This window comes from Gasterosteus aculeatus, chromosome 1 (genome assembly GCF_964276395.1).
Source record: "Gasterosteus aculeatus chromosome 1, fGasAcu3.hap1.1, whole genome shotgun sequence".
Lineage (NCBI taxonomy): Eukaryota > Metazoa > Chordata > Actinopteri > Perciformes > Gasterosteidae > Gasterosteus > Gasterosteus aculeatus.
In genome coordinates, this window is record NC_135688.1 from 875,552 (window position 1) to 903,448 (window position 27,897).

The window sequence follows — 27,897 nt, forward strand, 5'->3', positions numbered from 1 at the left end:
GATGATTATACTCTGTAATGTACTTGGAGTACTTTTATTTGTTAGAGTATTGTCAACACTCCGTGGGTCTTTTAGGTCGTGTATCCTTTACTGATCTTTAATTCTCTAAAATGCTGTCAGAGTGAGACATCTTTCTCTTTTGATCCAAAGACATCCCCCAAAACCCGCGAGAGATCGCGCAGCTTACGGAAATCTCGCGGTTCTCCAAGAAGCCGCGAGGAGCAGCGGACTTATCGAAATAAGCCGGTATTTACTTTTGTTGGGCAACTAAGAAAAAATAAATCAGAACCGGGATCTAAAACGGGTAAGTCGTATCCGTGGAGCTCCTCGGCTGATATTTGATCCTCAATGTGTTAGAGATTCAAAGCATGCTAACTACATTAGCATGCTTTGCTAGGCCCCTCTGATTGTTGTGACTGGATGCTCCCGGGCTGCTAGCTTACCCGTTAGCCGCTCGGCCATGTTTGCGTTTCGTTTAATTCAAACTTTTATGTTGTTTATTCACGCCGCTAGCTGTCCACCTCGTAGCTCCACGATGTCTGACAGCGAGGACAGTGACTTCTCCGACAACCAGAGCGGGGGCAGCAGCGACGGAGAGGCCGAGGAGGTGAATGAGGTATGCTAACCGCTAAGCTAAGTGATGCTACCCGAACGAAGGGGTCTCTGGGGGTTAACGTTGTGATTTAATGTGGCACAAAGTGGAACAAGCTGCCAAAAGATGACCTCCAGGGCGGGAGGACATGCTGCACGTAGATATCACACAGTGTACTTCAGCTCGTCTAGGTGAAGTACACATTTATAGTACTTTTACTTTTACTCCACCTTATGTATCTGACAGGTTAAATATGCGGTTATCGACACAAAAGGAACTTTGAATCCTTTTGGTTGGAGGAAGTCGTTTCAACTAAAACATCTGCTGTTTCCCAGAGTTCCTGTAATTGATATTGTGGAGGTTTGGGATGAGAGAACACGGTGAAGGTGTCGCTTCTTCATGTTTTCTCTAATTCTTTGTTTTATGAAAAATCCACAATGAAAAGAGTCAAAAGTTCAAAATGAGCTAGAAAACCCTACTTATTGACAGTATGGACAAAATATATGATAGTTATAAAAATACAACTGTCGGTTTTACTGATTCTTCCTTCTGGCCGATCTACTCACAACTGCAACGTTCTTTGGACGATTGTTTGGTTAGTCCATGTAATTCTGCACTATTGTGTTTTTTGTGTACATTGTGCATTTTTACATCTCAAAATGTTATTCTGTGATATTTAAGTGCTGCTGTAGCAAAACAAGTAACCCTTGCAGTATTTTTAAAGTAACTATTCTTATTATTATTCACTGACTTTTGGTATCGGTGCTTTTGGATTAAAATGCTTTCCTCCTCCTCTGGCCCTTCTGCCTGGTGCCCCCCTACCAGGAGGAGACGGGGAGCCCCGTGGGCAGCGACAAGGTAGCAGAGGAGGAGGGGGAGGACCTGGAGGATGAGGAGGAGTACGACGAGGAGGAGGACGAGGACGATGACGACCGTCCCAGGAAGAAGCCGAGACACGGGGGGTTCATCCTAGACGAAGCCGGTACGAGTCCACCACGATGTCGCCTTTCCCCCCTAAAAAAACAAACTGAACTGATCAACTTTGTTTGTTTTACCTCGACTGTTTTAAATGGTTTCTGTGTTCTCTGTCTAGATGTGGACGACGAGTACGAGGATGAGGAAGATCAGTGGGAGGAAGGTGCTGAAGACATTCTGGAGAAAGGTGAGGAACAAGAGAGCTTTTTTTTAACGGTTTATTGTTCAGCTGTTAATTGTCCTAAGAGTCCTAAAATAAGTTTAACTGTCTTCTCTCACTTGAACAATCCTGTTAGTTTATAGTCAGACGTTTAGATGTCTTTTCTCTCCGTGATGTGGTTTGTTCTCAAAGGCTCTTGGAGCCCTTTCACACCTCGTTTTTCTCTATATATCTATTTCTACATATTTGAATATGTGTGTGTGTTTAATATGGTCTCAAGTTCACAACAAGCCAACAAATTGATTGATGTCAAGTATCATAAACGGAGGAGACGGAGACAGGGTGGCGACAACATAATAGGCGTTGACGACAGCACGGCGAGGGGACAGTGACGGCGCGTAGGACGCGTTGACTAGACGTAAAAGACGAATACAGGAAGTAGACGCCAGGACGATGAAATGTCGTAGAACAGGCAACGCGTGATGAAGGCCATGAGGACGGGACCTCGCTGACTGACAGGGCGTAGATGATGAGAAGGGGACGTAGCTATTGAAGACGGGACGGGGGTATGTCCTGCAGGGGTCTTCATTGTGCCTGACTGAGACCAGAAAATGTAAACGCTGTGTCTGACCCGGCCGGAGAAGCCTCCTCTATAACTGCTCGGGTTGAGGGTTTGAATCCGCCTCTTTAACGCTCTCTCTCTCTGTCTCACCGGTGCTCCTCTCTCGCCCCGCATGTCCTCTTCAGTTAACGGTAATGCTTCTCCAGATACTCTCCTTGTTTTAACATCGATTTGTATCTGCAGCAGATGGAATAATCGGTATCAACCATCTGATAAAGTGTTAACCCCCCCCACCCCCCCTCCCCCTGCATCAAGGCACAGCTGTATGTGTGAGCACCACGCCAGGAAGCACCGAGGGTGAACTCCTACCCAAGTTAATTCAATTCAAATGACTATAAAGATGTCAGCTCACGTTTTATTAGCTGATGAAACCAGATGTGAGGAACTGAATCCATCTGGCTTGTATGTATGTAATGTGCCCAACGCTGCTACCTGGTCGAGACATGGCTGCCACGGTAACGCAGCAGAAACAAAACACCGGCCGGTGTGCGCTGCGTTCAAAGACCCCTAACGGAACCAGTCATTTGTCCCTGTTGGTTTAACACTACCGGGGATGCCGGCTCTGTTTCTGTCTAAGGACTGACGTGTAGATGAGTAAACTTGCGTATTTCTAACCTGAGACGTTGGTGTTTTGTTTCTGCCGTAGTCTGACCTTTGACCCTTCACTGGGCACGTGTTGTTTCTGTGCCGTACAGTCACCATTAATCTGTTTCTTTTTGTCTCCCATCATGCTTTGTGTTCTGCACTGATGATGAATGTCTTTCTGGCTTCCCTCCTCTTCATCCTCCTCCTCTTCCTCTCTTGGCTGCTGCTTCGCCTGTAACTCGTCTGGGTTTTCTTCTTGTCCTGTTTTGTTTTTGGTCGTTCTACATCCTCCTCCTCTCACTACCTCCCTCCTCGTCGCCCTTCTTCATCCCCCCCTCCCCCCGTTGTTACCTTCTCCTTGCATTGCTCCTTCTTTATTCCCCTGATCTTTACCTCTGCTCCTCCTCTTACCTCCTCTTCCTCCCTCACCGGTCGGTCCAAAGCAGAAGAGGCTGAAGGTAATTCACATTTTTCTCTACATTCAGTCCGTATTCTCCCCTGTGATGGTGAACTTTAACCCCGTGGTCTCCCCCTCTCAGTGTCAAACATTGACCATGTGGTCATGGATGAAGACAACTCGGGATCCAGAAGGCTGCAGAACCTGTGGAGGTACTGCAGCCTTTTCTCTTGACCTTAAATCTTTAATCATGAGAAGATGTCTTTGTGTGGCCCGACAGAAACATGGATGTAAACGGCATCAGACACATAAACTTTGTATTATATTATGAAAGAGGAAACGATCAATTATTGGCATCGCTAGGATTTTTTCATACGATTACTCTCATTGATAGTTGATTAATTATTGCCTAAATGGTTCTCAATGTCTTACCGGAACCTGGTTAATAAATGTAAATGTGTGTGTGTTTTACAGAGACTCCAGAGAGGAGGCACTGGGGGAATATTACATGAGGAAATACGCCAAATCCTCCGGAGGGGAGCAGTGAGTATCTTTTGTTCTTTCACCTTTCCTGAGATTTAAGCTGTACATTTACAAATAAAAAACTACAATGTTGAGATTAAAGCCCTTAAGTTATACCAAAGTCAAATATCCTCATAAAAAACCTTTACAAGAATCTATGTGCATTTAGTGTAATGCACTTGGTATTCAAACATCATTTACACTTTAGTTTTGTTAAGTAATTATAAACAAGGAAACTTCCTGCAGATGTTTCTCAATAAAAGCCTCCATAAACTCTGCCTTCCCTCCATGCTTTTATTGTGAAATATCTGCAACAAATGTTGAGTGTAATCTGTTTGCGAATCTGTGATGAAAAAAAATAATTAGTGAGGGAAAACCAGCTCTGTTGAATACAGAAAGTGTGTTTTATTACAAAGCATCAACCTTCGTTAACCTCCTGTTCTTCTTCTGTGGTGTGCAGTTACTCCGGAGGATCCGAGGAGCTCTCTGATGACATCACCCAGCAGCAGCTCCTTCCCGGCGTCAAGTATGTTTGAACACTCGACCACCAACCAGCATCCAGAACCCCCGTGACGTCACCCAGTTTTTAACGTTTCCCTGTTTTTGTCATCAGGGATCCCAACCTGTGGACAGTCAAGTGCAAGGTGCGTTTCCTCTGAGAGACACACACACACACACACACACACTTCATCATCATATCCTCATCATATCCTGTCCCGTTAGATCGGAGAGGAGAGGGCGACGGCCATCTCCCTGATGAGGAAGTTCATCGCCTACCAGTTCACCGACACGGTGAGAATCTGCTTCATTCATCCGCTCTACTTGCCCACAATGCACTGCTCTGGTGGTGTAACATGCTACATTAGGGGGTGTAATGCAATGTCCCCCCTGCCCCGTGGCTCCACAGCCCCTGCAGATCAAGTCGGTGGTGGCCCCGGACCACGTCAAAGGTTACATCTACGTGGAGTCGTACAAGCAGACGCACGTGAAGTCGGCCATCGAGGGCATCGGTAACCTGAGGATGGGCCTCTGGAACCAGCAGATGGTCCCCATCAAGGAGATGACCGACGTCCTCAAGGTCGTCAAGGAGGTCACTAACCTCAAGCCCAAGTCCTGGGTCCGGCTCAAGAGAGGCCTGTACAAGGACGACATCGCTCAGGTAAAAGCCATCGTGTCGTGTATGATGTCATCGTGTCATGTATGATGTCATCGCGTCATAAAGGAAGTGTGTAGTGACGATACAGCTTTAAGGAAAAACTCCAAAAAGAAGCGTCAACAGGAAAATCTCCATTGGTTATTTAGTCGATAGTGATTATTGAATCTAGTAATGACCTCTACAGGTGGACTACGTGGAGCCGAGTCAGAACACCATTTCTCTGAAGATGATCCCGCGTATTGACCTGGACCGCATCAAGGCCAAGATGAGTCTGGTAGGAACACACACACACACACACACACTCTGACCTCCTACTTCAGTCTCTGCGCTGATGGTCAACCTCTCTCTCCCTGTAGAAAGACTGGTTTGCTAAGAGGAAGAAGTTTAAGCGACCGGCTCAGAGGTTGTTTGATGCTGAAAAGATCAGGTAAACATTTTCAGATCACAGTGACACTGACTACAGAACAGTTTAATACCAAATGTTTCACCTCAATAATGTGATTACATTTCCCCCAAACATGTTTTTTCTTGTTAACTCTTGAAAGAAGTCTTTTTGACGTCTACCTGGTGCGCTGAGCGGTCACTGACGGCTGCCGGTTTGATTGACAGGTCTCTGGGAGGGGAGGTCAGCCACGATGGAGACTTCATGATCTTTGAGGGGAATCGCTACAGCCGCAAAGGATTCCTCTTCAAGAGCTTCGCCATGTCGGCTGTGGTGAGTCCCTCCATCTCATGAGACACAATGAGCTGTTCTTTCTTACTTTGGACGCTTTTATTAAAAGCGTAATCAAGCGATGGATGGAGGGAGGGAGGAATGGATGGAGGCAGGGAGGGATGATGGATGGAGGCAGGGAGGGATGATGGATGGAGGCAGGGAGGGAGGGATGGATGGATGGAGGCAGGGAGGGATGATGGATGGAGGCAGGGAGGGATGATGGATGGAGGCAGGCAGGGAGGGATGGAGGCAGGCAGGGAGGGATGGAGGCAGGGAGGGATGGAGGCAGGGAGGGAAGGAAGGATGGATGGAGGCAGGGATGGATGGAGGCAGGGAGGGATGGAGGAATGGATGGATGGATGATGGATGGAGGCAGGGGGGGAGGGAGGGATGGATGGATGGGTGGAGGCAGGGATGGATGGAGGTAGGGAGGGATGGATGGATGATGGATGGAGGCAGGGAGGGATGGATGGAGGCAGGCAGGGAGGGATGGATGGAGGCAGGGAGGGAGGGATGGATGGATGGAGGCAGGGAGGGAGGGATGGGTGGAGGCAGGGAGGGAGGGATGGGTGGATGGAGGCAGGCAGGGATGGATGGAGGGAGGGAGGGATGGATGGGTGGAGGCAGGGATGGATGGAGGGAGGCAGGCAGGGATGGATGGAGGCAGGGAGGGAGGGATGGATGGATGAGGGATGGATGGATGCATGCAGGGAGGCAGGGATGGATGGAGGCAGGGAGGGATGGAGGGAGGGATTGATGATGGATGGAGGCAGGCAGGGATGGATGGATGGATGATGGATGGATGGAGGCAGGGAGGGATGGATGGATGGGTGGAGGCAGGGAGGGATGGATGCATGCAGGGAGGGATGGAGGGAGCCAGGGATGGATGGAGGCAGGGAGGGATGGATTGATGGATGGAGGCAGGGAGGGATGGATGGAGGCAGGGAGGGAGGGATGGATGGATGGATGGAGGCAGGGAGGGAGGGGTCGTCGTGGCGCAGGGGTTAGAGAAGGTGTGCTGGGAAGCACAAGGTTGGTGGTTCGATTCCAGGCTGCCCCTTGTTCCATGTCGAAGTGTCCCTGAGCAAGACACCTAACCCCTAATTGCTCCCCGGGCAAAAATGTGAAAAAAAAAGCCGTGGGTTTAAAGTGTAATGTAAGTCGCTTCGGATAAAAGCGTCTGCTAAATGACACGTAATGTAATGTAATGTAATGTAATGGATGGATGGATGGAGGCAGGGAGGGATGGATGGAGGCAGGGAGGGAGGGATGGATGGATGGAGGCAGGGAGGGAGGGATGGATGAATGATGATGGAGGGATGGATTGATGGATGATGGATGGAGGCAGGGCGGGATGGATGGATGGAGGGGTCACAGACCAGAGGAGTCGCCCCCTGCTGGTCACTGCAGAGAATGCAGCTAAGTGGACACCTGGATATTAGTTTGGCGGCCTCATCGAGAGGCATCGAGATGTGATGTGAAATGGCGGCCCTACTTCGGGATGACGAGACGCGACTTAGTCTGAAGAACCGAATAAGAAGCTTTGGTTTGGTTTCTCCGACAGATCACAGACGGAGTGAAGCCAACGCTGTCAGAGCTGGAGAAGTTTGAGGACCAGCCTGAAGGAATCGACCTGGAGGTGGTCACCGAGTCAGGTGTGTGTGTGTGTGTGTGTGTGACTTCCTGTCACCTTTTAAAGCAAAAATGTTAAAGTCATGGCCGGATTTAGGTTCATGATATTTCCCAGAGTTCCTTTCTTTTCAGCAATAGCCAGAGGTGAAAACGCGTCGTTATGGTGTTTGTGTGCGTGCAGGTAAGGAGCGGGAACACAACCTGCAGGCCGGTGATAACGTGGAGGTTTGTGAGGGAGAGTTGATCAACCTGCAGGGAAAAATCCTCAGTGTGGACGGCAACAAGATCACCATCATGCCCAAGCACGAGGACCTGAAGGTACATGCACACACACACACACACACACAGCTCCTTACCTGTGAGAACCCTCATTGACGTCATTAGTGACCATCTCTAAAAGCCGTATCCGTGTTTTCTCCCCCCGCTCAGGACCCTCTGGAGTTCCCCGCTCACGAGTTGAGGAAGTACTTCCGGATGGGCGACCACGTGAAGGTGATTGCCGGGCGGTACGAGGGCGACACCGGCCTCATCGTCCGGGTGGAGGAGAACTTCGTCATCCTCTTCTCCGACCTCACCATGCATGAGGTACGTTCGTTTTGTACGCCCACTCCTCTGATGACATTGTTACTTCAAATAATTCTGAATGCTGAATTCGCTGTCGGCCACAAATTTGAAATGTCTCTGAAGCAGGAGTCATGTGCCGCTGACCTCGGCCCTAGCTACAGTGCTTGTGTTAGAGGTCAAAGGTCAAAGCCCTTTTGACCTTTGACCCCCCCCCCCCCTCCCAGCTGAAGGTCCTGCCCAGGGACCTGCAGCTGTGCTCGGAGACGGCGTCGGGCGTGGACGCCGGCGGGCAGCACGAGTGGGGCGAGCTGGTTCAGCTGGACCCGCAGACCGTGGGCGTCATCGTGCGCCTGGAGAGGGAGACGTTTCAGGTGAGAGCGGAGGCAACGGGACCCCCCCCCCCTACAGAGGTGAAGGGCGGTGTGCAAACGCGTGTGTTTGTGTGCGGTGCCCCTCAGGTGCTCAACATGCACGGGAAGGTGATGACGGTGAGACACCAGGCAGTGAACCGCAGGAAGGACAACCGCTTCGCCGTGGCGCTGGACTCTGAGCAGAACAACATCCACGTGAAGGACATCGTGAAGGTCATCGACGGGCCGCACTCGGTGAGGACCGCAGAGCTCAGCCTGCAGAGAGCGACGCCGCAGCCTGTAGAATATCAACGCATGTATCCCTTTCAAAGTAAAAGTCCTGCTCCTCTGTGGAAACGCAACCCGGATGAGAAGTAAAGAGAACGAGAACACGTCCGGTGTCATAAGGAGGCGTTTGTATAGCTCTGATTTGCTGCTCTCGTTGGGCTGGTTTGGGGATCAGAAGGTCAAACTAGCGTTCTTTGAGCGTTGTTTTTTGGATTTGGGGCTTTTGGGATTATTATTATTTGATGCATCTCATTGTGATAATCAGTATAAGAAGCCACATCTACACGCACATGCGTGTGGTGTTCAGGCTCCACCCCCCCAGCAGCACGTGTTTAACAGAAAATGCTTCCCCCTCGCAGGGCCGCGAAGGCGAGATCCGTCACCTCTTCCGAGGCTTCGCCTTCCTCCACTGCAAGAAGCTGGTGGAGAACGGAGGCATGTTCGTCTGCAAGACCCGACACCTGGTGCTGGCCGGGGGCTCGAAGGTCAGTGGGAGGGGCCGCGCCCACTTGAAGTTTAACCAATCGGGACATGTTTATGCTAACGTCCTCTCCTCGCTGTCTACTGGGTTCCTCTGATCTATGGTCACATGACTGCTGGTGTCAGCGGAACCAATCATGACATCATAGTTTCTCTATGATGGAGGAAATAATAAAATATTGCTAATGCAATGCTAGCTAGCGTCATGCTAGCTGGCGCGTGTGGATGTGGTGCCTGTCCACGTGTGTCCGTCTGGCACGAGGCTGTGTGGTCGTCATGGAGACGGCGCTGTGAGACGGGGAACCCTCAAACAAGTTCTTGTAACCGCTAGAGGAGCGACTGGGTGTCCGGCTAACCCGCATGTCCATGTGTCCTTGGGCAAGACACCTGACCCCAGCATTGCTCCTGTGTCTGTGGCTACAGTGGGAATGTTAAACCTGCTTTTCAGAGAAACGCAGGGACGCGCTCGTGCGACGGCCTCCCGCGTGCTCGCGTGCATCGACCGCTTTGAAGCAGCATTTGCAACCATTAGTTTTGAGGTTGATATTCGTTCGCTTCTCTCGGAGAAGGAAGTGGTGACCTGACTGACTTTGTCTCTTCAGCCCAGAGACGTCACCAACTTCACGGTGGGAGGATTCGCCCCAATGAGCCCTCGGATCAGCAGCCCGATGCACCACGGAGGAGGAAGTGAGTCGTCGCAGCGGCATCAGAACTGCACTCGTAAACCGGGTCTCACAGGACGGATTTGGGCTCTATTTTGAATCTCGTAAACTCTGACGCAGTCCACATGTATTTTGAGCTTAATTCCCTGGACGTTAAAAAATTCCAAATGTTCTGCTGCATATTGCCAGATGTGCTGGGCTTGTCTCCATGGAAACCGTTATCAACTCCATCAACAGCCATTTATTTGTTTCTGCACTTGTGTAGAAGTTTTTCAGACACTAAACGCCATGTTGTCTGAGTGCACGACATCATCATGACGTTCAGATTGAAATAAGACACGTTGACGTGCACTACAGCTCTGTGAAGCCGAATTAAACGCTTAGCTGTGATTTCATGTGATAAAGGGATGGAAGTGATGAAGAGATGACGATGTAATGAGGATGACCTGTTAAAAAAAGTCATCTTTCATTAAACCCTGTAGAGATGAGTCAGTAAGAACAATGTTTTTGTCGTCCTGTAGGCTCCCCACAGAGGGGGGGAGGAGGAGGAGGTGGCGGAGGAGGTGCAGGAGGAGGGGGAGGCGGGGGGATGGGGCGGGGCAGAGGACGGAGAGACAACGAGCTGATTGGTCAGACGGTCCGTATCTCCCAGGGTCCCTACAAAGGTGAGACGAAGCCCGACTCGACTGCTGTCAGACTCTTAAAACGACGCTGACCTGGACTACATTTCCCAGGATACATCGGTGTGGTGAAGGACGCCACGGAGTCCACGGCCCGAGTGGAACTGCACTCCACCTGTCAGACCATCTCCGTGGACCGTCAGCGCCTAACTACCATGTACGTGCTTTCTATCGATCACGTCCTCAAATATACGTTCTACAAGTCCCTCCTTTAGGGCGGGGCTACACGCTGATTGACAGCGGCCCTTCTTCTCTTCAGTGGCTTGGAGGCGTTTTACACAACGACACATGTTGGCTCCTCCCCTTTCTTCTCTGGACGATACGCCGTCCCCTCTGCCAAAAAAACGCCTCACCAAGTTTAAAACCCTCTAATTAATCTCTGTCCGCCCCCCATCCTCCCCCCTCTCTCCCTCCTCCCCCAGGGGCGCTAAGCGGCACAGCGGGATGACCTCCACCCACGGCCGTACGCCCATGTACGGCTCGCAGACGCCCATGTACGGCACGGGCTCCCGGACCCCCATGTACGGCTCCCAGACCCCGATACACGAGGGTGAGACGCTCCCCCCCCCTCTCTCCCTCCCAGGGTTCATCGTGTTTTCCTCACCCTTCACGGCAGGGGGAGTGTTTTCCTTCGTCGGGGGACTTGGGTTCAGCGCCGATGTGAAACTTTATAATGTCACTATGAATGACGAGCTAATACAATATGTGTAGAGTGACCCCTGCATCCAGGGGCGGTTCAACCTGTTGTTACATCATCAATAGGAGCTTTATTGAATTACCAAGGACATAATCTGCAGCTAAATAACAATATCATCAATGTGATGGTTTTTAGGTTTTATACATACAAGAGTTTGACAAATGAAAGAGCGTCACACACGTCTTTTATTTTCATATATTCATGTTATTTGATCAATAATGTGTTTAATTTCTCTCAGCGGGAAGCCGGACGCCTCACTACGGCTCTCAGACCCCGTTGCATGATGGGAGCAGGACGCCGGGTCAGAGCGGAGCCTGGGACCCCAGTAACCCCAACACTCCTTCCAGGTAACACACCTACACACACACCTACACACACACCTACACACACACACACACCTACACACACCTACACACACACACACACACCTACACACACACACAGACACAGACACACACACACACACACACGGCCTTAATGCTCTCTGTTCTTCCTCAGGAACGAGGAGGAGTACGACTTCGGCTACGATGACGAGCCGTCTCCGTCCCCTCAGGGCTACGGCGGGACCCCCAACCCGCAGACCCCCGGTTACCCAGAAGTCCCCTCTCCTCAGGTCAACCCCCAGTACAACCCCCAGACGCCCGGCACGCCGGCTATGTGAGTACTTCAAACATAATGATGAACAAAGTATTTCTATATACAGAAAATAAACCGTTATTCCTCCGTAATGATTAAACACACTTTATTAGAACTGCAGTAACGTTGTGTGTTTCTGTGTGTGTGTGTGTGTGTAGGTACAACACAGAGCAGTATTCTCCCTACGCCGCCCCCTCCCCTCAGGGCTCCTACCAGCCCAGTCCCAGTCCTCAGAGCTACCACCAGGTGGCGCCCTCGCCAGTCGGCTACCAGAACACGCACTCCCCGGCCAGCTACCACCCGACGCCCTCCCCCATGGCCTACCAGGCTAGTCCCAGTCCCAGCCCGGTGGGCTACAGCCCCATGACGCCCGGAGCGCCCTCCCCCGGGGGCTACAACCCCCACACCCCCGGCTCCAACATCGAGCAGGGAGGCAGCGACTGGGTGACCCCCGACATCCTGGTCCGGGTGAAGGACTCCTTCATGGACCTGATGGGGCAGACCGGGGCCATCAGGAGCGTCACGGTAAACGCAGGAGTTGTCTTGGCAATCGGGGGGGGGGGGGTTTAGGGGGTGTCCACCAGAGTCCATTCAGAAAAACAGTGATTTAAGTTCTGAGGTCACAGGAGGCGTCGCTCTGCTAATCCCCCCCCCCCAGCAGGACGCTGTCCGCTGCGTGTCACGTTGATTCATTGACTCCGAAAAGCTGTTCGCCGCCCGCTGGCCAATGCGCTCACATCTGGCCGGCGAGTTAGCTCGTTGGCTAGTTAGCGTGTTAGCTCGTTGGCTAGTTAGCGTGTTGTGGCTGCTGACTTTGCGATGAATGGTTTTGTGTAACTTGTGTCTGACCCTCCGAACAGACTCGGCTGGTGTGTCGGAGCCTCTCTGGTCTCCTTGTTCCTCTTGTTTCCGTGTTTCCATGTAGCAACAGAGTAACCTCATGTTGTGAGCTTTACCCAGCATGCAGTTCAGCTTGTGGCTTATTATGCAGCAATGACTGACGAGAATGAGACCAGTAGCTCGTGACGTGTGACAGTAAATTCTGCCGCCTGCTGAAGAGCAACGTCAGCTTTTACAGCGGTAAAGTTCACCCACAGCAGAACTTTACTCCGTCTACTGACCACACGTAGAAACTCCTCATGTGTCGTGCGAGTCTTGTATTTGTGGTGTGATTTGGGGCTTTTGAGGAGACGAGCCTGAGCTTTATCAGAGTAAAAGCATCTGTTCTGTGTGAATGTGAGCCCGTGTCTGATTACATCTGCTCCAAACTAGCTTCCTGTGAGCAGAGCCGAGGCGAACCGTTGATGAACGGCCAACTCGCATCTCAACTCACACGTGATTAGACGACGGGTCTGATGCAAACGGCTGGTTTCTCCCTTGTTGCTCTGTGGGAGGTGGAAAGACTCCAAGCTGGATGAGGCTCTTTGTCTGAGCATCTGGAAGCCGTCATTCAGGGCCCCACTTGTTAGTTCTGGAGCGAGTTCAGTGGAGATTAATGGTTCTGTCTGCTAAAGATCCCGTGTGAAGTTTTTTTTTTTTCATGAAAGCATAAATTCCTCCATTAAATTATTTCAAGCCTCACACAAGAAGACGGGAATAATTCTCACGGCCACTAGTGCGTCCCGTGAGAAGAGCTTTGTGTTCATAGCTGAAGACTTTGTCCCTGTGTCCCCCCCCCAGGGAGGGATGTGCTCCGTCTTCATGCAGGAGTCGGAGAAGGTGGTCAGCATCAGCAGCGACCACCTGGAGCCCATCACGCCCACCAAGAACAACAAGGTCAGAGGTCGCACATGGCGATGGTCAATGTCGTGTTCTTTTATTGCTATTTAATCTTTTGGGGTATTTCTGATGTTTTTCCCAGAAAAGTAACTGACTTCCCAGAGTACGGGAATATCGCCCTGCATGACGTCGCTAGTACAGAAAATACTGTCTGAATATACGACACACAGGACGTTATTCTAAATGCATAAAAATACAGTGTTTGTGTTTACAAATAGAATGAATCGGGGGGGAAGTTCTGTGATTGGTGCAGACGGGTCAGATCACAGCTGGTGACCGTTGCCGTGGTTTCCAGGTGAAAGTGATCCTGGGGGAGGACCGCGAGGCGACGGGCATCCTGCTGAGCATCGACGGGGACGACGGCATCGTCCGCATGGAGCTGGACGACCAGCTGAAGATCCTCAACCTGAGGTTCCTGGGACGCCTGGAGCACTGAGGGGGGGGGGCTACTCACCAGAGACTGTCCCAATACTGCTGCGCTGTGGGAGGCGGACATGTTGGGGGATGTAGTTTTTATTCCTCCATAGAGCTAAGCCCCGCCCACACAGCTCCACCCTCCCCTTTCTTTTTCTTAACGCTCCCTTAGCTTCGTCCTCCGGCGTCCGGCTCTGTTTTTAAGTGCTCTCTGAATGTTCGGTTGTTCTCGGTGGTTTGATGAAAGTGTAACACGTCAATAAACTGTGAGTCAGTGAAAGACAAACACGGGAAGCCTTGGATTGTGTTTATTGGTCACGTGACGAGCTGCACCAATGGGCGTCAGCCGCAGGGCCGCCGCGGGTCCTGGTGGTCGATGGGCAGGTAGTAGAACGGGACCTGGGGGGGGCAGGGGTGCCCCTGGAAGGAGTCCCGGGCCTCCGGGTCCCCGTCGCCGCGGTGACCGCATCCGACGGTCAGGTTGCGAGAGATCGGGATCTTCACCTGGAACCACACCTCTCTGCCCTGCAGGGGGAGGAGTCTGTGTGAGAGGATATCCGACACGCAGCCATAATGGAAATGAGTCCGATATACTGTTTGTATATAGGATAGATGGATATCGTGTCTGTCCTTCTGTCTCACGTCCCCCTTCCACTGAACAACAGACTCCACACATCTGGCTACTTCTCTTCCTCTTATTCTGCTCGATATTGTTTCACATTTCTGTTCTCGCCCTCCAACAGTGAATCGTCCTCTTACGGAAGATGAGCAGGTGACATTGAATACGTGTGATGACGGATTATGTGTCCCTTCGTGAACGTGAATGCGGTTGAAATGGTTTCTGTCAATGCGCTGAGGACCAGAGGGACGAGGCCTCACCTGGTCGCCTGTGACACACTGGACCTCATGTTTGTCTCCCAGATGTGGAGCCAAAACCGGATGAACCTCCTCCAGCTGCAAAGAGGCAGCAAATGCACGAGGGATGAGCACACAGACAGAGGACATGCACAGGGGACACAGACAGACAGAGGACATGCACAGGGGACACAGACAGACAGAGGACATGCACAGGGGACACAGACAGACGGGACACAGACAGATAGAAGACACAGACAGGGGACACGCACAGACAGGTGTGCTGTACAATGACTTTTTACTTTTAAACTTTTTGGACACTTTTTGTTAAAAAAATGAGATACAAATAATGTCACATTACAATATGTTGAAAAATGTTTTTAAAAAGTAATACTAGTACTAATACTAATACTGTAAAGAAGTCATATGATAAAAATAAAAAAAATAAAATATTCACATTATTGAATGAAAATATATATTCTAGTTTGTGTAGTATCATCAGTCATAGTATAGTATGTTGCCAAAACATGTAAAAATCCATTGTGTAATATTTGATGGACACACAATCATTGTCTAATCATATTGTCGTTACCTTATAAGGACGCTCACAGGACGGATTGATTCCAGCTTCCTGCAGAAGCCTGAAGAGACACGCAGGACATGAATGTGTGTGTGTGTGTGTGTGTGTGTGTGTGTGTGTGTGTGTGTGTGTGTGTACCTCTGGATGTCAAACTGTCCTCGTAGCTTGAGGCTGATCTGAAAGTATCTGAGTGGTGAGTTCATTCCTTCCACACACGCCGCACACACTCCGTGTTTCTCCCACTCCTGTTTCCTGTCACACAACAAACACACAATCACATGTAGTCTGACCGTCACAAATCTATTATTTTCTCTAGTAATCATCTGTAAAATGACCGATATCACACAACTTAGTAAGTCCTGCATTCAAAACCTGTAATCAGTACAAGTAAAAAGTACAATAAGTACCTCTGAGATGTAGTAGACTATACGTATAAAGTAGCAAAGAATACTTAACTAAAGCAACTTAAGCTTGTTCTTTAGAAGAGTTCTTGAGTAAATATACTTGGAGCTGATACCGATAATACAAAGTACTATGTACGAGTAGTATGTACTAATACTAGTGTCCATCGCTCGGGGATCAGTACCAGAAGTGGAAGCTGGGTTGAGTCTTTAGCAGCGACGGCCAGTGTTGATTCAGCTCAGGGTCCAGCTCCTGGAACACAGAAACCTCATCAGGTCTCAGTCCGCTACTGAATCAGGTCTCAGGTCCGCTACTGAATCAGGTCTCAGGTGCACTACTGAATCAGGTCTCAGGTCCGCTACTGAATCAGGTCTCAGGTGCACTACTGAATCAGGTCTCAGGTCCGCTACTGAATCAGGTCTCAGGTCCGCTACTGAATCAGGTCTCGTGTGCACTACTGAATCAGGTCTCAGTCCGCTACTGAATCAGGTCTCATGTGCACTACTGAACCAGGTCTCAGGTCCACTACTGAATCAGGTCTCAGGTGCGCTACTGAATCAGGTCTCAGGTCCGCTACTGAACCAGGTCTCAGGTCCGCTACTGAACCAGGTCTCAGGTGCACTACTGAATCAGGTCTCAGGTCCGCTACTGAATCAGGTCTCAGGTCCGCTACTGAATCAGGTCTCGTGTGCACTACTGAATCAGGTCTCAGTCCGCTACTGAATCAGGTCTCATGTGCACTACTGAACCAGGTCTCAGGTCCACTACTGAATCAGGTCTCAGGTGCGCTACTGAATCAGGTCTCAGGTCCGCTACTGAACCAGGTCTCAGGTCCGCTACTGAACCAGGTCTCAGGTGCACTACTGAATCAGGTCTCAGGTCCACTAATGAATCAGGTCTCAGGTCCGCTACTGAATCAGGTCTCAGGTCCGCTACTGAATCAGGTCTCGTGTGCACTACTGAATCAGGTCTCAGTCCGCTACTGAATCAGGTCTCATGTGCACTACTGAACCAGGTCTCAGGTCCACTACTGAATCAGGTCTCCGGTGCACTACTGAATCAGGTCTCAGGCTCGCTACTGAATCAGGTCTCAGGCTCGCTACTGAATCAGGTCTCAGGTGCGCTACTGAACCAGGTCTCAGGTCCGCTACTGAACCAGGTCTCAGGTGCACTACTGAATCAGGTCTCAGGTCCGCTACTGAATCAGGTCTCAGGTGCACTACTGAATCAGGTCTCAGGTGCACTACTGAATCAGGTCTCAGGTCTGCTACTGAACCAGGTCTCAGGTAAATCAGGTGAGCTGAAGCGGACCGGGACTCACCTGAACGTCGGACTGAAACATGGGCCAGCAGCTACAGCAGCGCCCCACCTTCTGAGGCCTGCAGGGTGCGTGTGAGGTTAACGGTATAATTTAAATAACAATCATCGTAATAATGTTACTAGTAGTAATGATTTAATGAACAATAGTACCGATAATGCTACTTGTAATGATTGTTACGTTATAAGGTGAAGACGCTCTCACCAAAGACCGTGGATCGTCCAGTTGTTGATACTCGGAGGAATCTTGCAGAGAGTCTCTTTGTCCAAAGACTGCAGGACGAGACAGAAAACATGAGACCTCCATTAAGAACATCATGAGACCACCATGAAGACACCATGAAGACACCGGCAGCCCCACGTATTGATCGGTAAACGATTTGGCCCTTGGTGGTGGTGATGGAGCCGACCTGACAGAAGGCTCCGGGCCACTGCAAGGTGAACAGCAGACACTTCCAGGAGCAGAAAGGCTTTTTGCCCGGAGAGTCGAGGCCTTGGCGGCCATGTTTGAAGTCCTGCCAGGGTCCTTCCTGCGTGGCGGTGTAGTCCGGAAGCTGCAGCAGAAACACAACTGCAGGACTCAATCCGACCAGCAGGGGCAGCGCCGTGCGCCACATCTCCGTCCAGGTGCACTGATCAGAACATAAACATCAATTAAACACAACGTTTAATGTAGAATACGTTGACTCTGTAGCTGAGGTGTTCCCCAAGGTTCCATTCTGGGGCCTCTCCTGCTCAACAGGTCCACTAGCTCAGATTATGGAAAGAAACCAGTACAAATCTGACACACAGATCTCCTTAACGTTATCACCAGGGGACCAGGGTGTTTGGTAAAGACATTGGACAAATACATAACTGGATGTCCCAGAGTGGTCTTCACTGAACCAAAGATGAAACATTAGTAGCTTCAATCACTGACGTTAAAAACCACAAACAAGGCCAGAAATCCAGGAACGGATTCAGACCTCAAGCTCAACGGCCATATGAAGACAATCAGACGTCTCAACCGGATTCTATAAGAACGTCCATGAATTGACTGGAATATTGTCACGGTGTGTTCACAGTCTCTGTAAAAAGTCAGTCAATCAGAGATCTGCAGCTCGAGTCCCCACTAAGTCCAGGAGTTTGGACCACATCCCTCCAGTTCTGAGGTCTCTAAACTGTCCAACAAAGAACTGACTTTAAAACCCTGCAGTTGGTTTAAAAAGCTCTGAATGGTTTCGGAACAAAATACAAGTCAGACCTGCTGCTGCCTGACGAACCACCCAGACCCCCCAGGTCCTCTGGGACTCCTTCCTGTCCCCATAGTCAGGACCAAACCTGCAGACCAGCTTCAGTTTTGCAGATTCACATCTGGAACAAACTCCCAGAAAGCTGCAGGTCTTCTGAGTCTCTCAGACAGACGGGTGGACAGACGGGTGGACAGACGGGTGGACAGACAGGTCTTCTGAGTCTCTCAGACAGACAGGTGGACAGACGGTTGGACAGACGGGTCTTCTGAGACTCTCAGAGAGACGGGTGGACAGACAAGTGGACAGACAGGTCTTCTGAGTGTCTCAGACAGACAAGTGGACAGACGGGTGGACAGACAGGTCTTCTGAGTGTCTCTGCGGCTTCAGATTGAAACCAGATGTAACGGGTGAAGTGATTCTTTTCACTCTGAAGAGCGACGGATGTTGTTCATCACGGAACACTTTGAAGACCAGAGTCAAAGTTACAACACACACATTAGTCTTTTTCTCTGTGAACATCTGGACACAAAATGTCTCCAACGTTTAAATCGGAGCAGAGGAGAAATGATGAAGACGGCGGAGAACTTACCAGAGAGCTGCTGCTGCTGCTCTGACCTCCTGCTGCAGCTTCTCTGCAGGAAGCACGCAAACAGGAAGTGAACCTCAGGTGTCTGTTTAGAGGAAGTGGTCTCTGCGAGACACCTGAAGGACCACATGACCCGACCACCGACACGTGTCCCACACCACAAGCGCTGAACTTCCACACGTTTCATTTTAAAGTTCTCTGTAGACACACAAACAGCTTCAGGCTCCCTGCGGTTACACAACGGCAACAACATTGTGTTTCTTCTAATATTCATAATAATAATCACTGTGTGCGTTCCCTGTTGTGCAGCGCACACATTTTGGCCTCTACGGGGGATCGTAGTTTGACACTGATACCGTGTGTGTGTGTGTGTGTGTGTGTGTGTGTGTGTGTGTGTGTGTGTCCTTGTCAGCGTGAAGCGAGGCAGCGCAGCTCGACACACTCGGCCACAGAATGAATCCCCTGCTGGTAAATATGACTTTCTCCTCTCTCTCCTTCCCTCGGCCGGAGGTCACATGACCTTCGACCTCGGCACTTTCGCAGGAGTTGTGTTTTATTGCTGCGTGTGCGAGTTGAACATACAACCTTGCGTGTGAACACGCAAGCCGCTGGGACACGCGTGTGAGCGACACCACGAGGTCCTGCACACAGAGACTCACGTTGTGTAAATGTTTTGTGTTTTCGGCTGACGGCTGAAGGTCAGCTGTCGTTTGACTCTTTGGCCTCTCGTTGGTCCGTCGGACACCACCTGACTCAAGAAGGCCGGTGACCTTTAACACGCTCTCTCTCTCTCCCTGCGTACGGAGTGTCGGGTTCGGAGGCCGTGATTGGCCGGAGTCTGGCGGTTTTGCCCACAGCAACACAACATGACCTTAGCGGACGGCTAACGGTTTCATTTCAAAATAAAAGATATTTGAAATAAAAGACTCTTCATTCTGAAGAGTTTCTTATTCCTTGTAAGTCAAACGCACAAACAAAGGGAAGCCTTTGGGTTTATTTCCCACAGGATGCAGTTCTAGTTCAGCCCACGAGTTCAGGCCCTATCAAAGTAAAGGTTTTGACCCACGCTGGGTTTTCCCTCATAGAATTAGCAGAAAATAATAATAATATCTTCATAAAAAATAGAATGAAAACTTTAATAAAATAAAAGATTTTTTTGTGTTTTCATCACAAAACTGTGGCGTGACGTGAGAAAATGACACATTAGTGATTTATTACACATCAGGAGTCGTCGTGGCGGCGCAGGGGTTATAGAAACACAAGGTTGGTGGTTTGATTCCAGGCTGCCCCATGTTCCATGTCGAAGTGTCCCTGAGCAAGACACCTAACCCCTAGTTGCTCCCTGGGCAAAAATGTGAAAAAGTCATGGGTTTAAAGTGTAATGTAAGTCGCTTTGGATGAAAGCGTCTGCTAAATGACCTGTAATGTATTCAGGCCACATGTTATATATTTAAAGAGTCTAATGAAACACAGCCTCAGAACAGAGAGCATCACCGCTTCCTCTTTCCTCTGAAGTGATGTGGAAAAAAATATGTGGAAAATAGCTACACAAAGTAAAGTGATGATGATCTCACGTGTTTGAAATGTTGTAAAGAATAAAACATGTTTAAAGAAGAAACAGTAATTAAGTCATGAAAGAAGTTTCATGTTGCGCAACAAGTCTTTGATGGGAAGAAATCTTAACGGGAACAATCTGCAGTTGTTTCTCTGCTGGAGATCAAATCCAAAATAAACTTTGTTTGTTTCCAGAAAGTTCAAGTTCTGGCCCAGCGAGCCTTCGGAAGCTCCGCCAGGCAGCTGAGGAACAAAGTCCCCGAGGCCCAGAAGCTCTTCCAGGTAGCCGGTTAGACGTCGGGGACAGGAGACCACACTCCGGCCGACGAGACACTCAACGCACAAAAAGGCACAAAGCCAACAAACGTTCTCCTCCGGTTCTTTGAAGAGGAGCCGACGCGTCGGCCTCCGACGAACCAACCAAAGAATTACTGTTTCCGTCTTAATACTTTGAATGTGTCCCCCAGGAGGACAACGGGCTGCCGGTCCACATCAAGGGGGGGACTGCGGACGTGGTTCTGTACCGGGCCACCATGGCGCTGACCTTGGGAGGTAACGTGGGCGCGACCTTCAGGAGCCACCACACGAATTCTATCATTAAATGTTCAGCCATGAAAACAAAGATCACCACCATCAGGTTACAGGAGGTCAAAGGTCAGCGCTAACGCTCACTCCATTTCCTGCTTCCTCGCCTCCTCCCTCCGGTGACCCGGAGACCTCTGCGTACGTCTTAAGGAAAGGAGCTAGGAAGCACAGGTGTCTCCTCGGCGGAGGTCCTAGGACACATTTAAGTTATTTTAAAAAGACTTTCTCACTTCCTCACCTTGGGCGGTAGGAACGCAAGGAAAGGAGGCAAGGAAAGGAATGAAGAATGTCAAAAATGCAGAACTGAGAGGAGCTGTACTTTAAATATTTACACACTCCCGGGGGGGGGGGGGGGGGGGATCTGAAACAGTATTTTGGGGTTATGTGGAAGTGAAACCCCCCCCCATTGTCCTGCTGCTTCATCAGTGTGCGCTTGTTTTCCCCACAGGGACCTGCTACTCCCTGTACTGGCTGCTCTTTGCCGCGATGCCTCAGAGGAAAGCGTAGAGGAGGAAGATGATGATGAAGACGACCCCCCCTCCCCAGTCTCACCACTGATGTTTGTTGTGTTTGATTTCATCAGGATGAGAATGTAATAAAAAGCTTCATTAAAGCGCGTGTGTGGTGGTGGCCGACCTCTACGTGACCTCTACGTGACCTCTACGCGGGTCGTCCCGCTGGAAGATGTTGCACCATTTCAATGTTATACAGGTGGAATAAATGTTCCGTCCTGATTGAGACATCGCAAGCGATCAGGATCACATCTGCATCGCCACAGACACTTCATCCAGATGTGCACACACACGGCAACATCAGCATTAACGAGAACAGGACAGCTTTGTTTGTGGTTCACAGCAAACCGGCTGGAAGCACCTGGTTAGAAGGAGGAGGAGGAACGGACGCTTCTTCTTCTTCTTCTTCTTCTTCTGTCAAAGGCTTTGAGTGAAATCGCGGCTGCGCGTTGCGTCATCACGCAGGTTCACACACTGGAGAGCAAAACATTTTATTACTAACACTGGAATAGTTCAGTTTGTATATTATTATACAGGAACTAACTGCTTTACAAAAACAAAATGATACAATATCACATGTATGTACAGTGTAGTAAATATACCATCTCAAATTGTACACAAAGTATTTACAATCATCACACATACTGCAATAAAACAAAACTGGGACTATTACTCTACAGACATCAGATTTTGCATAACATCAAATAAAACATGCCACATCGAGGGTTCTTCTCTACGAACCCGTGTTTTAAATTAGTGCAAGTCAACCACTCGTTCAAGAGCTTCTGGGTAATAATCCGGAATCCGTCCAATCACACGCGGGATCGTGATCAGGTGATCGGGTTACAGGACAGACTCGATGGGGGGCGATGGATTCAGTAAAAAAGGAAAGAAAAGAGCTTTAACGTCTTCGGCAAAAGTTCTGACCCAACCTGGACTTTCAGCGCCGCGCGACCCCCACGCGACCCCCGCCTCCCGAGTGAGATCACGTGACTTTAACATCACGCGCTCGCCTCTGGACTATTTACACGTGAAGCAGCGCCGGCGTTTCCCGAGACTCGGACCCCCATGAAAAGTCAAACCAAGTCGAGGTCACAGCCCGGGCGGCCAATCAGATCAGTCCGAAGGCGGGCTCGCCGGCCTCGACACAGACTTCCTGTCCGTGGTAAGATGGATATTAGCGTCTTCTAAATAAACGGTTCAATCGGTGGACCAAAGCATCACCGCCTCACCGCGACCTCTGAACCCGCCCCACGGACCAATCAGATGGTCCCTGACGCGGATGGAACCGATTGGTCTGTCGGGTGGATCGGAGCGTCCGACCCGTCCGAACGGCTGAAACGCAGCGAGACGATTCGGTTCCACGAATGTGAGAAACCTCAAACAAGCCGGGGCTCCGCCCCCCCCCCGCGAAGACCACGAGCCAGCGTCCTCGGATGGCGAGACGGGCCGCAGCACTCCGCCCCCCCCAGGCGGAGGCGTCTCGCTTGAGTCGAGGATTATTGCCCCACTTTGTCAACGTGTAAACAAACAAACAAACAGAAGAAATGCTGCTGATGGAAGAAAACAAGGAGAACATTTTACAGCGAGACAAAAGAATAACAAGAGGAAAGAAGCCCGGAGCTTTTCACCCCCCTGCCCCCCCCCCCTTGTGTTCTGCCCCATCGGAGGTTGTTATTGGACGTCGTTGTTGTTGTTTGGGATGGAGGGTTTTGTACAGGATAAATACTCTCAGGCAACAGGGCATATGGATGATTGTTAGAGGCTCAGGCTCCGCCTCCACATTAGTACCTGTGTTCTTTGTCTTCTGAACTTTACAAATTGTACACATTGAAAAACCCCGACAAAGGCACACATGGAGAAACGTCTAGTTCGCACTAAGGACTCGTTATACACGTCTATGTCAAATATCAACAGCCCCCCACGCGGCTCCATTTGGTCCAGAGGAGGCGGCTGAGGGGGTCGCACGGTCTCTGTTTGCCCCCCCTCCCCCCCCCTCCAATAGGTCCACGTGCGTGTGACCCTTACTCCAAGCTCCGCCCCCTGCGCCGTCCCAAATAAGGTACTTGAAGCAGCACAAAAAAAATTCAAGTTTTTTCTCCTCGGCGCTTAAAAAACCTCAACAGAAAAGGGGGGGAAGCACCGAGGGAGGGGGGGACACACGGGGTGCAGCATGAGGTCTGGCGGGCCGGGGGGACGGGGGACGGAGGCAGGAAGGAGGTCACACGATCTTCTTGATGCTGGGCCTCTTGAAGCTGCCGGCGCTGCGCTGCTTCTGGACCTGACTGGCGGAGCCGTGGCGAGTCCGTCCCCCGCTGGTCAGGGCGGAGCTGGGGGACAGCTGGACGTTCTCCTTGTCCACACCTGGAGGACGGAGGCACATTGTGATGTCATTGTAAACAAACAGGAGGAGGCGCTAGTAACGTTACCAGCTAACCGCTAACTGCTAACCGCTAGCCAACGGCTCATTCAGGTACAACGTGATGCGTTCAGGCGCAGGTGATATTAGTGATCCGGTTTAACTTCATTATTATACATTATAAAGATAATTAGTTTATTGTAGGAAAATAGATTTATTTGCTAATAATTTTAGAAAAATAAAAACAATATAAACTATTAAAAAGTAAAAGTACAAGATTTAGGAATTTCGAAGGTGTTTTTGGACAATGACAGAATCACGTGGTCGCCGACGGGAAGCCGGAGGTCACCGGGGTCACCTGGCGAGTGCTGCGAGGTGGCCAGCGAGGTCATGGAGTTGGACAGGTTGAGGTTGGCAGTGATGCTCAGCTGGCTCTGGCTGGTGGGGGGGTACGGGGAGGTGGGCGTCCTCAGCTGCTCCTCCCCCCGCTCCTCCTCCGCCGCCGGCAGGTAGCGGTCGATCAGCGCATCCAGGAACTTCACGATCAGCTCGGCGTAGTCCGGGATCTGCGTCTGCTGCGGGGGGGGTACGAGGGGGGGGGGAACAATGTGTGATCAATAAGTTACGGAACACGGACACACAAGGGGTTCTGGGTAAACATGTTCTGATCGTACTTCTTACCTTAGAGAAAGGTCCAGCGAACCGCCAGAGCCCGTTGAAGCCAAAGCCTGGGGGGGTAAGAGGGGTAAGAGGAGGGAGGGGGATGAGGGGGAGGAGGGGGGGGGGTTATAGATTCCATTACTCTTTTGTAATTGAATTTGTTTGTATCTTTGCGTGAGTTCATGACGTGTTATTCTGCCCCCTGCTGGTCACTGGACCTTCCCCCCCCATGAGAGCGGTGAGTCTTACTCTGTAAGTAGGAGGGCTGGTACTGGGGGGGCGACTCCTCGTGGTAGACCACGCTCTGCACGATGCCGTGCACCGGGTTCAGCAGGTTGGTGTCCTGGCACATGGACAGCACCGTGTTGATCTTAGAGTCCAGCAGGTTGTGGCTGTTGGGGGGGGCAGATAGAAGACTTAAGGTCATGGGGTGAACCATGAGCTCCAGACCCGAGTAGAGAGCGAAGGAGAGGAGGTGAACTCACACGACAGGAAACACCTTGGGGAAGACGACGCTGGCCTCGGCCAGGTACTCGTACAGGATCCTCTGGTCGAAGTCGTCCGTGGTGTACTTCACCTGAGTGGCCTGCAGGGGGAGGAGAAGAGCCCGTGAGCAAACGGCGGATCCCCCGTCAGTCGGGTTCCTCGGGGCTCCTCTGGGTTCCTCACCAGCACGGTGAGCAGCAGCGCCTGGATCTTCGGGTCGGTCAGCACCTCCTCGTCCAGCAGCACGTTGGACTCGGAGACGGACACTTTGCGCAGGTGAGAGTTCCCGATTCGTTGAGTCTCTGCAACGACAGGACGGGGCGAGGACATCAAACATCTGTCTTCTGAAGAGCCAGGAGCCATCTGGGGGGGGGGGGGGAGGAGGGGGGAAGCTCACCTATCTCGTAGTCATTCTCTGCCACTCGCCTCATCTTGGGAGGCGTGGTCATACCCGACTCCATCTCCGGCCTCTTTGGTGCTTTAGAGTCCGAGATGAGATGATCGAAGCTCTTCCTGGTGCCTGCAGAGAGAAAGTCTTCAGGAGGTCCCTCTCACAAATATCACAAAAACATTACTTCTCTGAGGATTGAGGACTCTTAATACTGGACGTGTGGGTATGAAGGTAATAAAGAACCGTTCTTTCCTCTCATGAAGGTTCCTCACTGAGTGAAGTGGTGGAAGTGGCACCAGGATACGAGCGGTTCTATTCTCTAATGCAAAGGAGCTTCAGTGCTTCCTTACTTTGCTCCTCTAGCACAGGAACCACAGGACCGTCCTTTACCAGAGGAGATCATTCCGTCCCACAATATTTAAATAGAGACGTGTCATTGGTCCGTTATAAACAAGGATGATGCCGTGGAAACACAGATCATGTGACTAACCGTTAGCATCACTCGTTTATTCCTCTGAACCGGGTTGTTGGTGTGAGTCGTGCAGACGCACAAACAACACCGGAAGCATCGGAGACGCGTCTTTGTAGCCGCTGCAGACTGACGTCCCTGACAAGCGTCGAGTCGATTCACTAAACACCGCCGTGTCCTTTCCTGACTCCTCATGAACTCTCCTCCCCACCTTCCCTCGACCCCGTGACGTTTCTCACAGGTGGAGGGACAGTGGTTAACTCGGCCAGAACGTCTAATGTACTGTAGACGACAGCTGTGTGGTGATGCCATGTGACCTGGTGACATCACCGGGTCATGTGACCTACCCAGCAGCTTCTTGGTGTTGGCATGTGAGGGCTGACCCATGTCCAGGCTCATGGACTTGCGTGTGCGGGGGCTGATCTGCCCCACCGTGGGGTATTGATGGGCCGACAGGTAGCGCTCCGACACCTGAGGGGACGTCCAGGGCTGGGTCTCCCTCAGAGTCCTGGGGGGGCAGATAAAGAGCTTTAGGCTCTGTCTGAAGAGACATCCCGCCAGGGCACGGGGGTCCCGCTCTGACCCACCTGCAGCTGGGGTCCACGATGTGGCTGGAGTACGTTTCCATGGGGACCGGGTCCATGGAGAGGTCCGAGATCAGCAAGGACTTCCTGTGCTTGAGGCTGCAGCGACTTCGGACCTCCTCGGAGACGGTGAGCAGCGCTGGCAGGAGGACACGACTTATTGGTGGATGTGAGGAAGACAGGACCTCAACACTTATCAATTCCTTAGAGGAGCAGAACTTTTATTTTGAAATGAAGAACCACTGAGCACGTGACCAGTGAGCACGTGACCACTGAGCACGTGACCAGTGAGCACGTGACCACTGAGCACGTGACCAGTGAGCACGTGACCACTGAGCACGTGACCTACCTGCCAGGTAGGCCACGCTCTGCGTGTTGACCTCAAACTTGTCACACTTGAGATGCTTGCTGATGAGGGCCAGCAGCGTGTGCAGGATCCTCACCGTCCTCGCCACCGTGGTGGGAGACGGGTGTCTGTAGCCTGCAGAGACAAGAAAGGGACATAAGTACATGAGGACGTGGGTGGGGTGGGTGGGGTGGACAGGTGGAGGTTCTGCCTACCTTTAAGCAGGTGGCCCACTAGCGCAAAGTTGAAGTTGGCGCTGAAGTTGAGGCCCACGAAGTGATCCATCTGCTTACAGTGCCACTCTAAAGGATGCCTGATCTCCATGAAGACCTCCTCTGGACTCTGAGGAGCACACGGGGGAGGGGGGGGGGGCAGTGAGTCGTGACATCATAGGAGCTACACACACTAATGCCTTTTTGTTCACTTGGAACAGGAAATGACGACTTCTCTCTGGATTTATTCCCTCAGTAAACATTGTAAACATGAGTTTATGGTCTCAGTCTCTAGTTTCAAGTCTTCATTTAGTGACTGAAGGTCCATGTAGAGTCAAACAGACCATAAAGCAGGGGGCGCTTTAGGGCGGGGCTACACGCTGATGGACAGGTCTCTTCTGACATTAGGGGAGTGCGTGTGTCACCTTGTCGTTGAAGACGCGCATGGTGTCCAGCGTGTGGAGGTTCTGCTCCAGCAGGGCGGTTCCAGCAGAGTACAGGTTGACCTCGTCCAGCTGCAGCACAGCGACCGCCACCCAGAACAGAGCTTTGTGCATGGGAGACTCCTGCAGACGCACAGAGACACACAGTCACACACGGCGCTACCTGCACAGCTCGCCCCCTGCTGTGAGCCCGCTCACCTTGCTGAGAAGAGGCTGCAGCTTGGTCAGCGCGATGACCGTGGCCTCGATCAGCACCTGGCTGTTGTAGTTGTCGGGCCCCTTCAGGCAGCTCTCCAGACCCTGGGAGGAGTTTATTAAATATCCTTATTTGAGTCTGGTGTTTTCTCTGATTATATCCTCATCGTTCACTCAGGGACTCAAAGTTTAATATTGTTACAGAATCAGTTTAAAGTAAAAA

At 51.0% G+C, this 27,897-nt stretch overlaps 4 protein-coding genes across 6 annotated transcripts in view; 2 read left to right on the forward strand and 2 right to left on the reverse strand.

The window, feature by feature from the left end:
* The first annotated feature begins 162 nt into the window (after nucleotides 1-162).
* On the forward strand, nucleotides 163-14,192 carry supt5h (SPT5 homolog, DSIF elongation factor subunit). 2 transcript variants are annotated; one of them, XM_040184460.2, is made up of 29 exons: nucleotides 163-304; nucleotides 514-616; nucleotides 1,418-1,574; nucleotides 1,686-1,754; nucleotides 3,378-3,392; nucleotides 3,474-3,543; nucleotides 3,806-3,874; nucleotides 4,314-4,379; nucleotides 4,467-4,497; nucleotides 4,577-4,645; nucleotides 4,761-5,012; nucleotides 5,194-5,283; nucleotides 5,366-5,436; nucleotides 5,619-5,724; nucleotides 7,289-7,379; nucleotides 7,538-7,674; nucleotides 7,786-7,941; nucleotides 8,145-8,291; nucleotides 8,379-8,525; nucleotides 8,918-9,043; nucleotides 9,641-9,725; nucleotides 10,222-10,365; nucleotides 10,435-10,537; nucleotides 10,803-10,930; nucleotides 11,316-11,424; nucleotides 11,576-11,734; nucleotides 11,872-12,238; nucleotides 13,394-13,489; nucleotides 13,788-14,192. In XM_040184460.2, exons 2-29 carry the CDS (start codon nucleotides 536-538, stop codon nucleotides 13,926-13,928), a joined length of 3,282 nt encoding a protein of 1,093 aa, XP_040040394.1. In that variant the 5' UTR covers nucleotides 163-304; nucleotides 514-535; the 3' UTR covers nucleotides 13,929-14,192. The 2 variants fall into 2 exon arrangements, with proteins under 2 accessions (XP_040040394.1, XP_077962087.1); XM_078105961.1 differs by having other exon boundaries at nucleotides 165-304; nucleotides 529-616.
* A 7-nt stretch (nucleotides 14,193-14,199) lies between these two features.
* rnaset2l (ribonuclease T2, like) lies at nucleotides 14,200-19,059 on the reverse strand. The gene is made up of 9 exons (XM_040184482.2): nucleotides 18,882-19,059; nucleotides 17,471-17,692; nucleotides 17,266-17,333; nucleotides 17,065-17,122; nucleotides 15,928-15,995; nucleotides 15,480-15,593; nucleotides 15,354-15,402; nucleotides 14,786-14,860; nucleotides 14,200-14,431 (listed from the first exon to the last, which is right to left on the reverse strand). Exons 2-9 carry the CDS (start codon nucleotides 17,675-17,677, stop codon nucleotides 14,249-14,251), a joined length of 822 nt encoding a protein of 273 aa, XP_040040416.2. The 5' UTR covers nucleotides 17,678-17,692; nucleotides 18,882-19,059; the 3' UTR covers nucleotides 14,200-14,248.
* Nucleotides 19,060-19,208: 149 nt separating this feature from the next.
* On the forward strand, nucleotides 19,209-21,630 carry cox7a1 (cytochrome c oxidase subunit 7A1). Its single transcript, XM_040184506.2, has 4 exons — nucleotides 19,209-19,346; nucleotides 20,628-20,714; nucleotides 20,900-20,984; nucleotides 21,466-21,630. Exons 1-4 carry the CDS (start codon nucleotides 19,332-19,334, stop codon nucleotides 21,522-21,524), a joined length of 246 nt encoding a protein of 81 aa, XP_040040440.1. The 5' UTR covers nucleotides 19,209-19,331; the 3' UTR covers nucleotides 21,525-21,630.
* Nucleotides 21,631-22,004: 374 nt separating this feature from the next.
* LOC120823935 (neurofibromin) overlaps nucleotides 22,005-27,897 on the reverse strand; it is a 36,526-nt gene continuing 30,633 nt past the window's right edge. For both annotated transcript variants that reach the window (XM_078105950.1, XM_078105947.1), the window contains 13 exons: nucleotides 27,678-27,779; nucleotides 27,462-27,602; nucleotides 27,040-27,166; nucleotides 26,828-26,959; nucleotides 26,482-26,617; nucleotides 26,242-26,402; nucleotides 25,432-25,554; nucleotides 25,218-25,336; nucleotides 25,034-25,134; nucleotides 24,798-24,940; nucleotides 24,570-24,616; nucleotides 24,247-24,463; nucleotides 22,005-23,893 (listed from right to left, as the gene is read on the reverse strand). In XM_078105950.1, the coding sequence (XP_077962076.1) occupies nucleotides 23,751-23,893; nucleotides 24,247-24,463; nucleotides 24,570-24,616; nucleotides 24,798-24,940; nucleotides 25,034-25,134; nucleotides 25,218-25,336; nucleotides 25,432-25,554; nucleotides 26,242-26,402; nucleotides 26,482-26,617; nucleotides 26,828-26,959; nucleotides 27,040-27,166; nucleotides 27,462-27,602; nucleotides 27,678-27,779 (1,692 nt within the window). In that variant the 3' untranslated portion in view covers nucleotides 22,005-23,750. The remainder of the gene's footprint in view (nucleotides 23,894-24,246; nucleotides 24,464-24,569; nucleotides 24,617-24,797; nucleotides 24,941-25,033; nucleotides 25,135-25,217; nucleotides 25,337-25,431; nucleotides 25,555-26,241; nucleotides 26,403-26,481; nucleotides 26,618-26,827; nucleotides 26,960-27,039; nucleotides 27,167-27,461; nucleotides 27,603-27,677; nucleotides 27,780-27,897) is intronic.

What these genes read in the sequence shown, in the direction of transcription:
- supt5h (XM_040184460.2), top strand. Translation starts at nt 536, where the DNA reads ATGTCTGACAGCGAGGACAGTGACTTCTCCGACAACCAGAGCGGGGGC. An exon ending in GATGCACCACGGAGGAGGAA is followed by an intron (nt 9,726 to 10,221) that starts GTGAGTCGTCGC and finishes GTCGTCCTGTAG; the next exon opens with GCTCCCCACAGAGGGGGGGA. An exon ending in CGTCAGCGCCTAACTACCAT is followed by an intron (nt 10,538 to 10,802) that starts GTACGTGCTTTC and finishes CTCCTCCCCCAG; the next exon opens with GGGCGCTAAGCGGCACAGCG.
- rnaset2l (XM_040184482.2), bottom strand. Translation starts at nt 17,677, where the DNA reads ATGTGGCGCACGGCGCTGCCCCTGCTGGTCGGATTGAGTCCTGCAGTT. An exon ending in TGTTTCAGTCCGACGTTCAG is followed by an intron (nt 15,996 to 17,064) that starts GTGAGTCCCGGT and finishes TCTGTGTTCCAG; the next exon opens with GAGCTGGACCCTGAGCTGAA. An exon ending in GGACAGTTTGACATCCAGAG is followed by an intron (nt 15,403 to 15,479) that starts GTACACACACAC and finishes GTGTCTCTTCAG; the next exon opens with GCTTCTGCAGGAAGCTGGAA.
- cox7a1 (XM_040184506.2), top strand. An exon ending in AGGCCCAGAAGCTCTTCCAG is followed by an intron (nt 20,715 to 20,899) that starts GTAGCCGGTTAG and finishes TGTGTCCCCCAG; the next exon opens with GAGGACAACGGGCTGCCGGT. An exon ending in CATGGCGCTGACCTTGGGAG is followed by an intron (nt 20,985 to 21,465) that starts GTAACGTGGGCG and finishes TTTTCCCCACAG; the next exon opens with GGACCTGCTACTCCCTGTAC.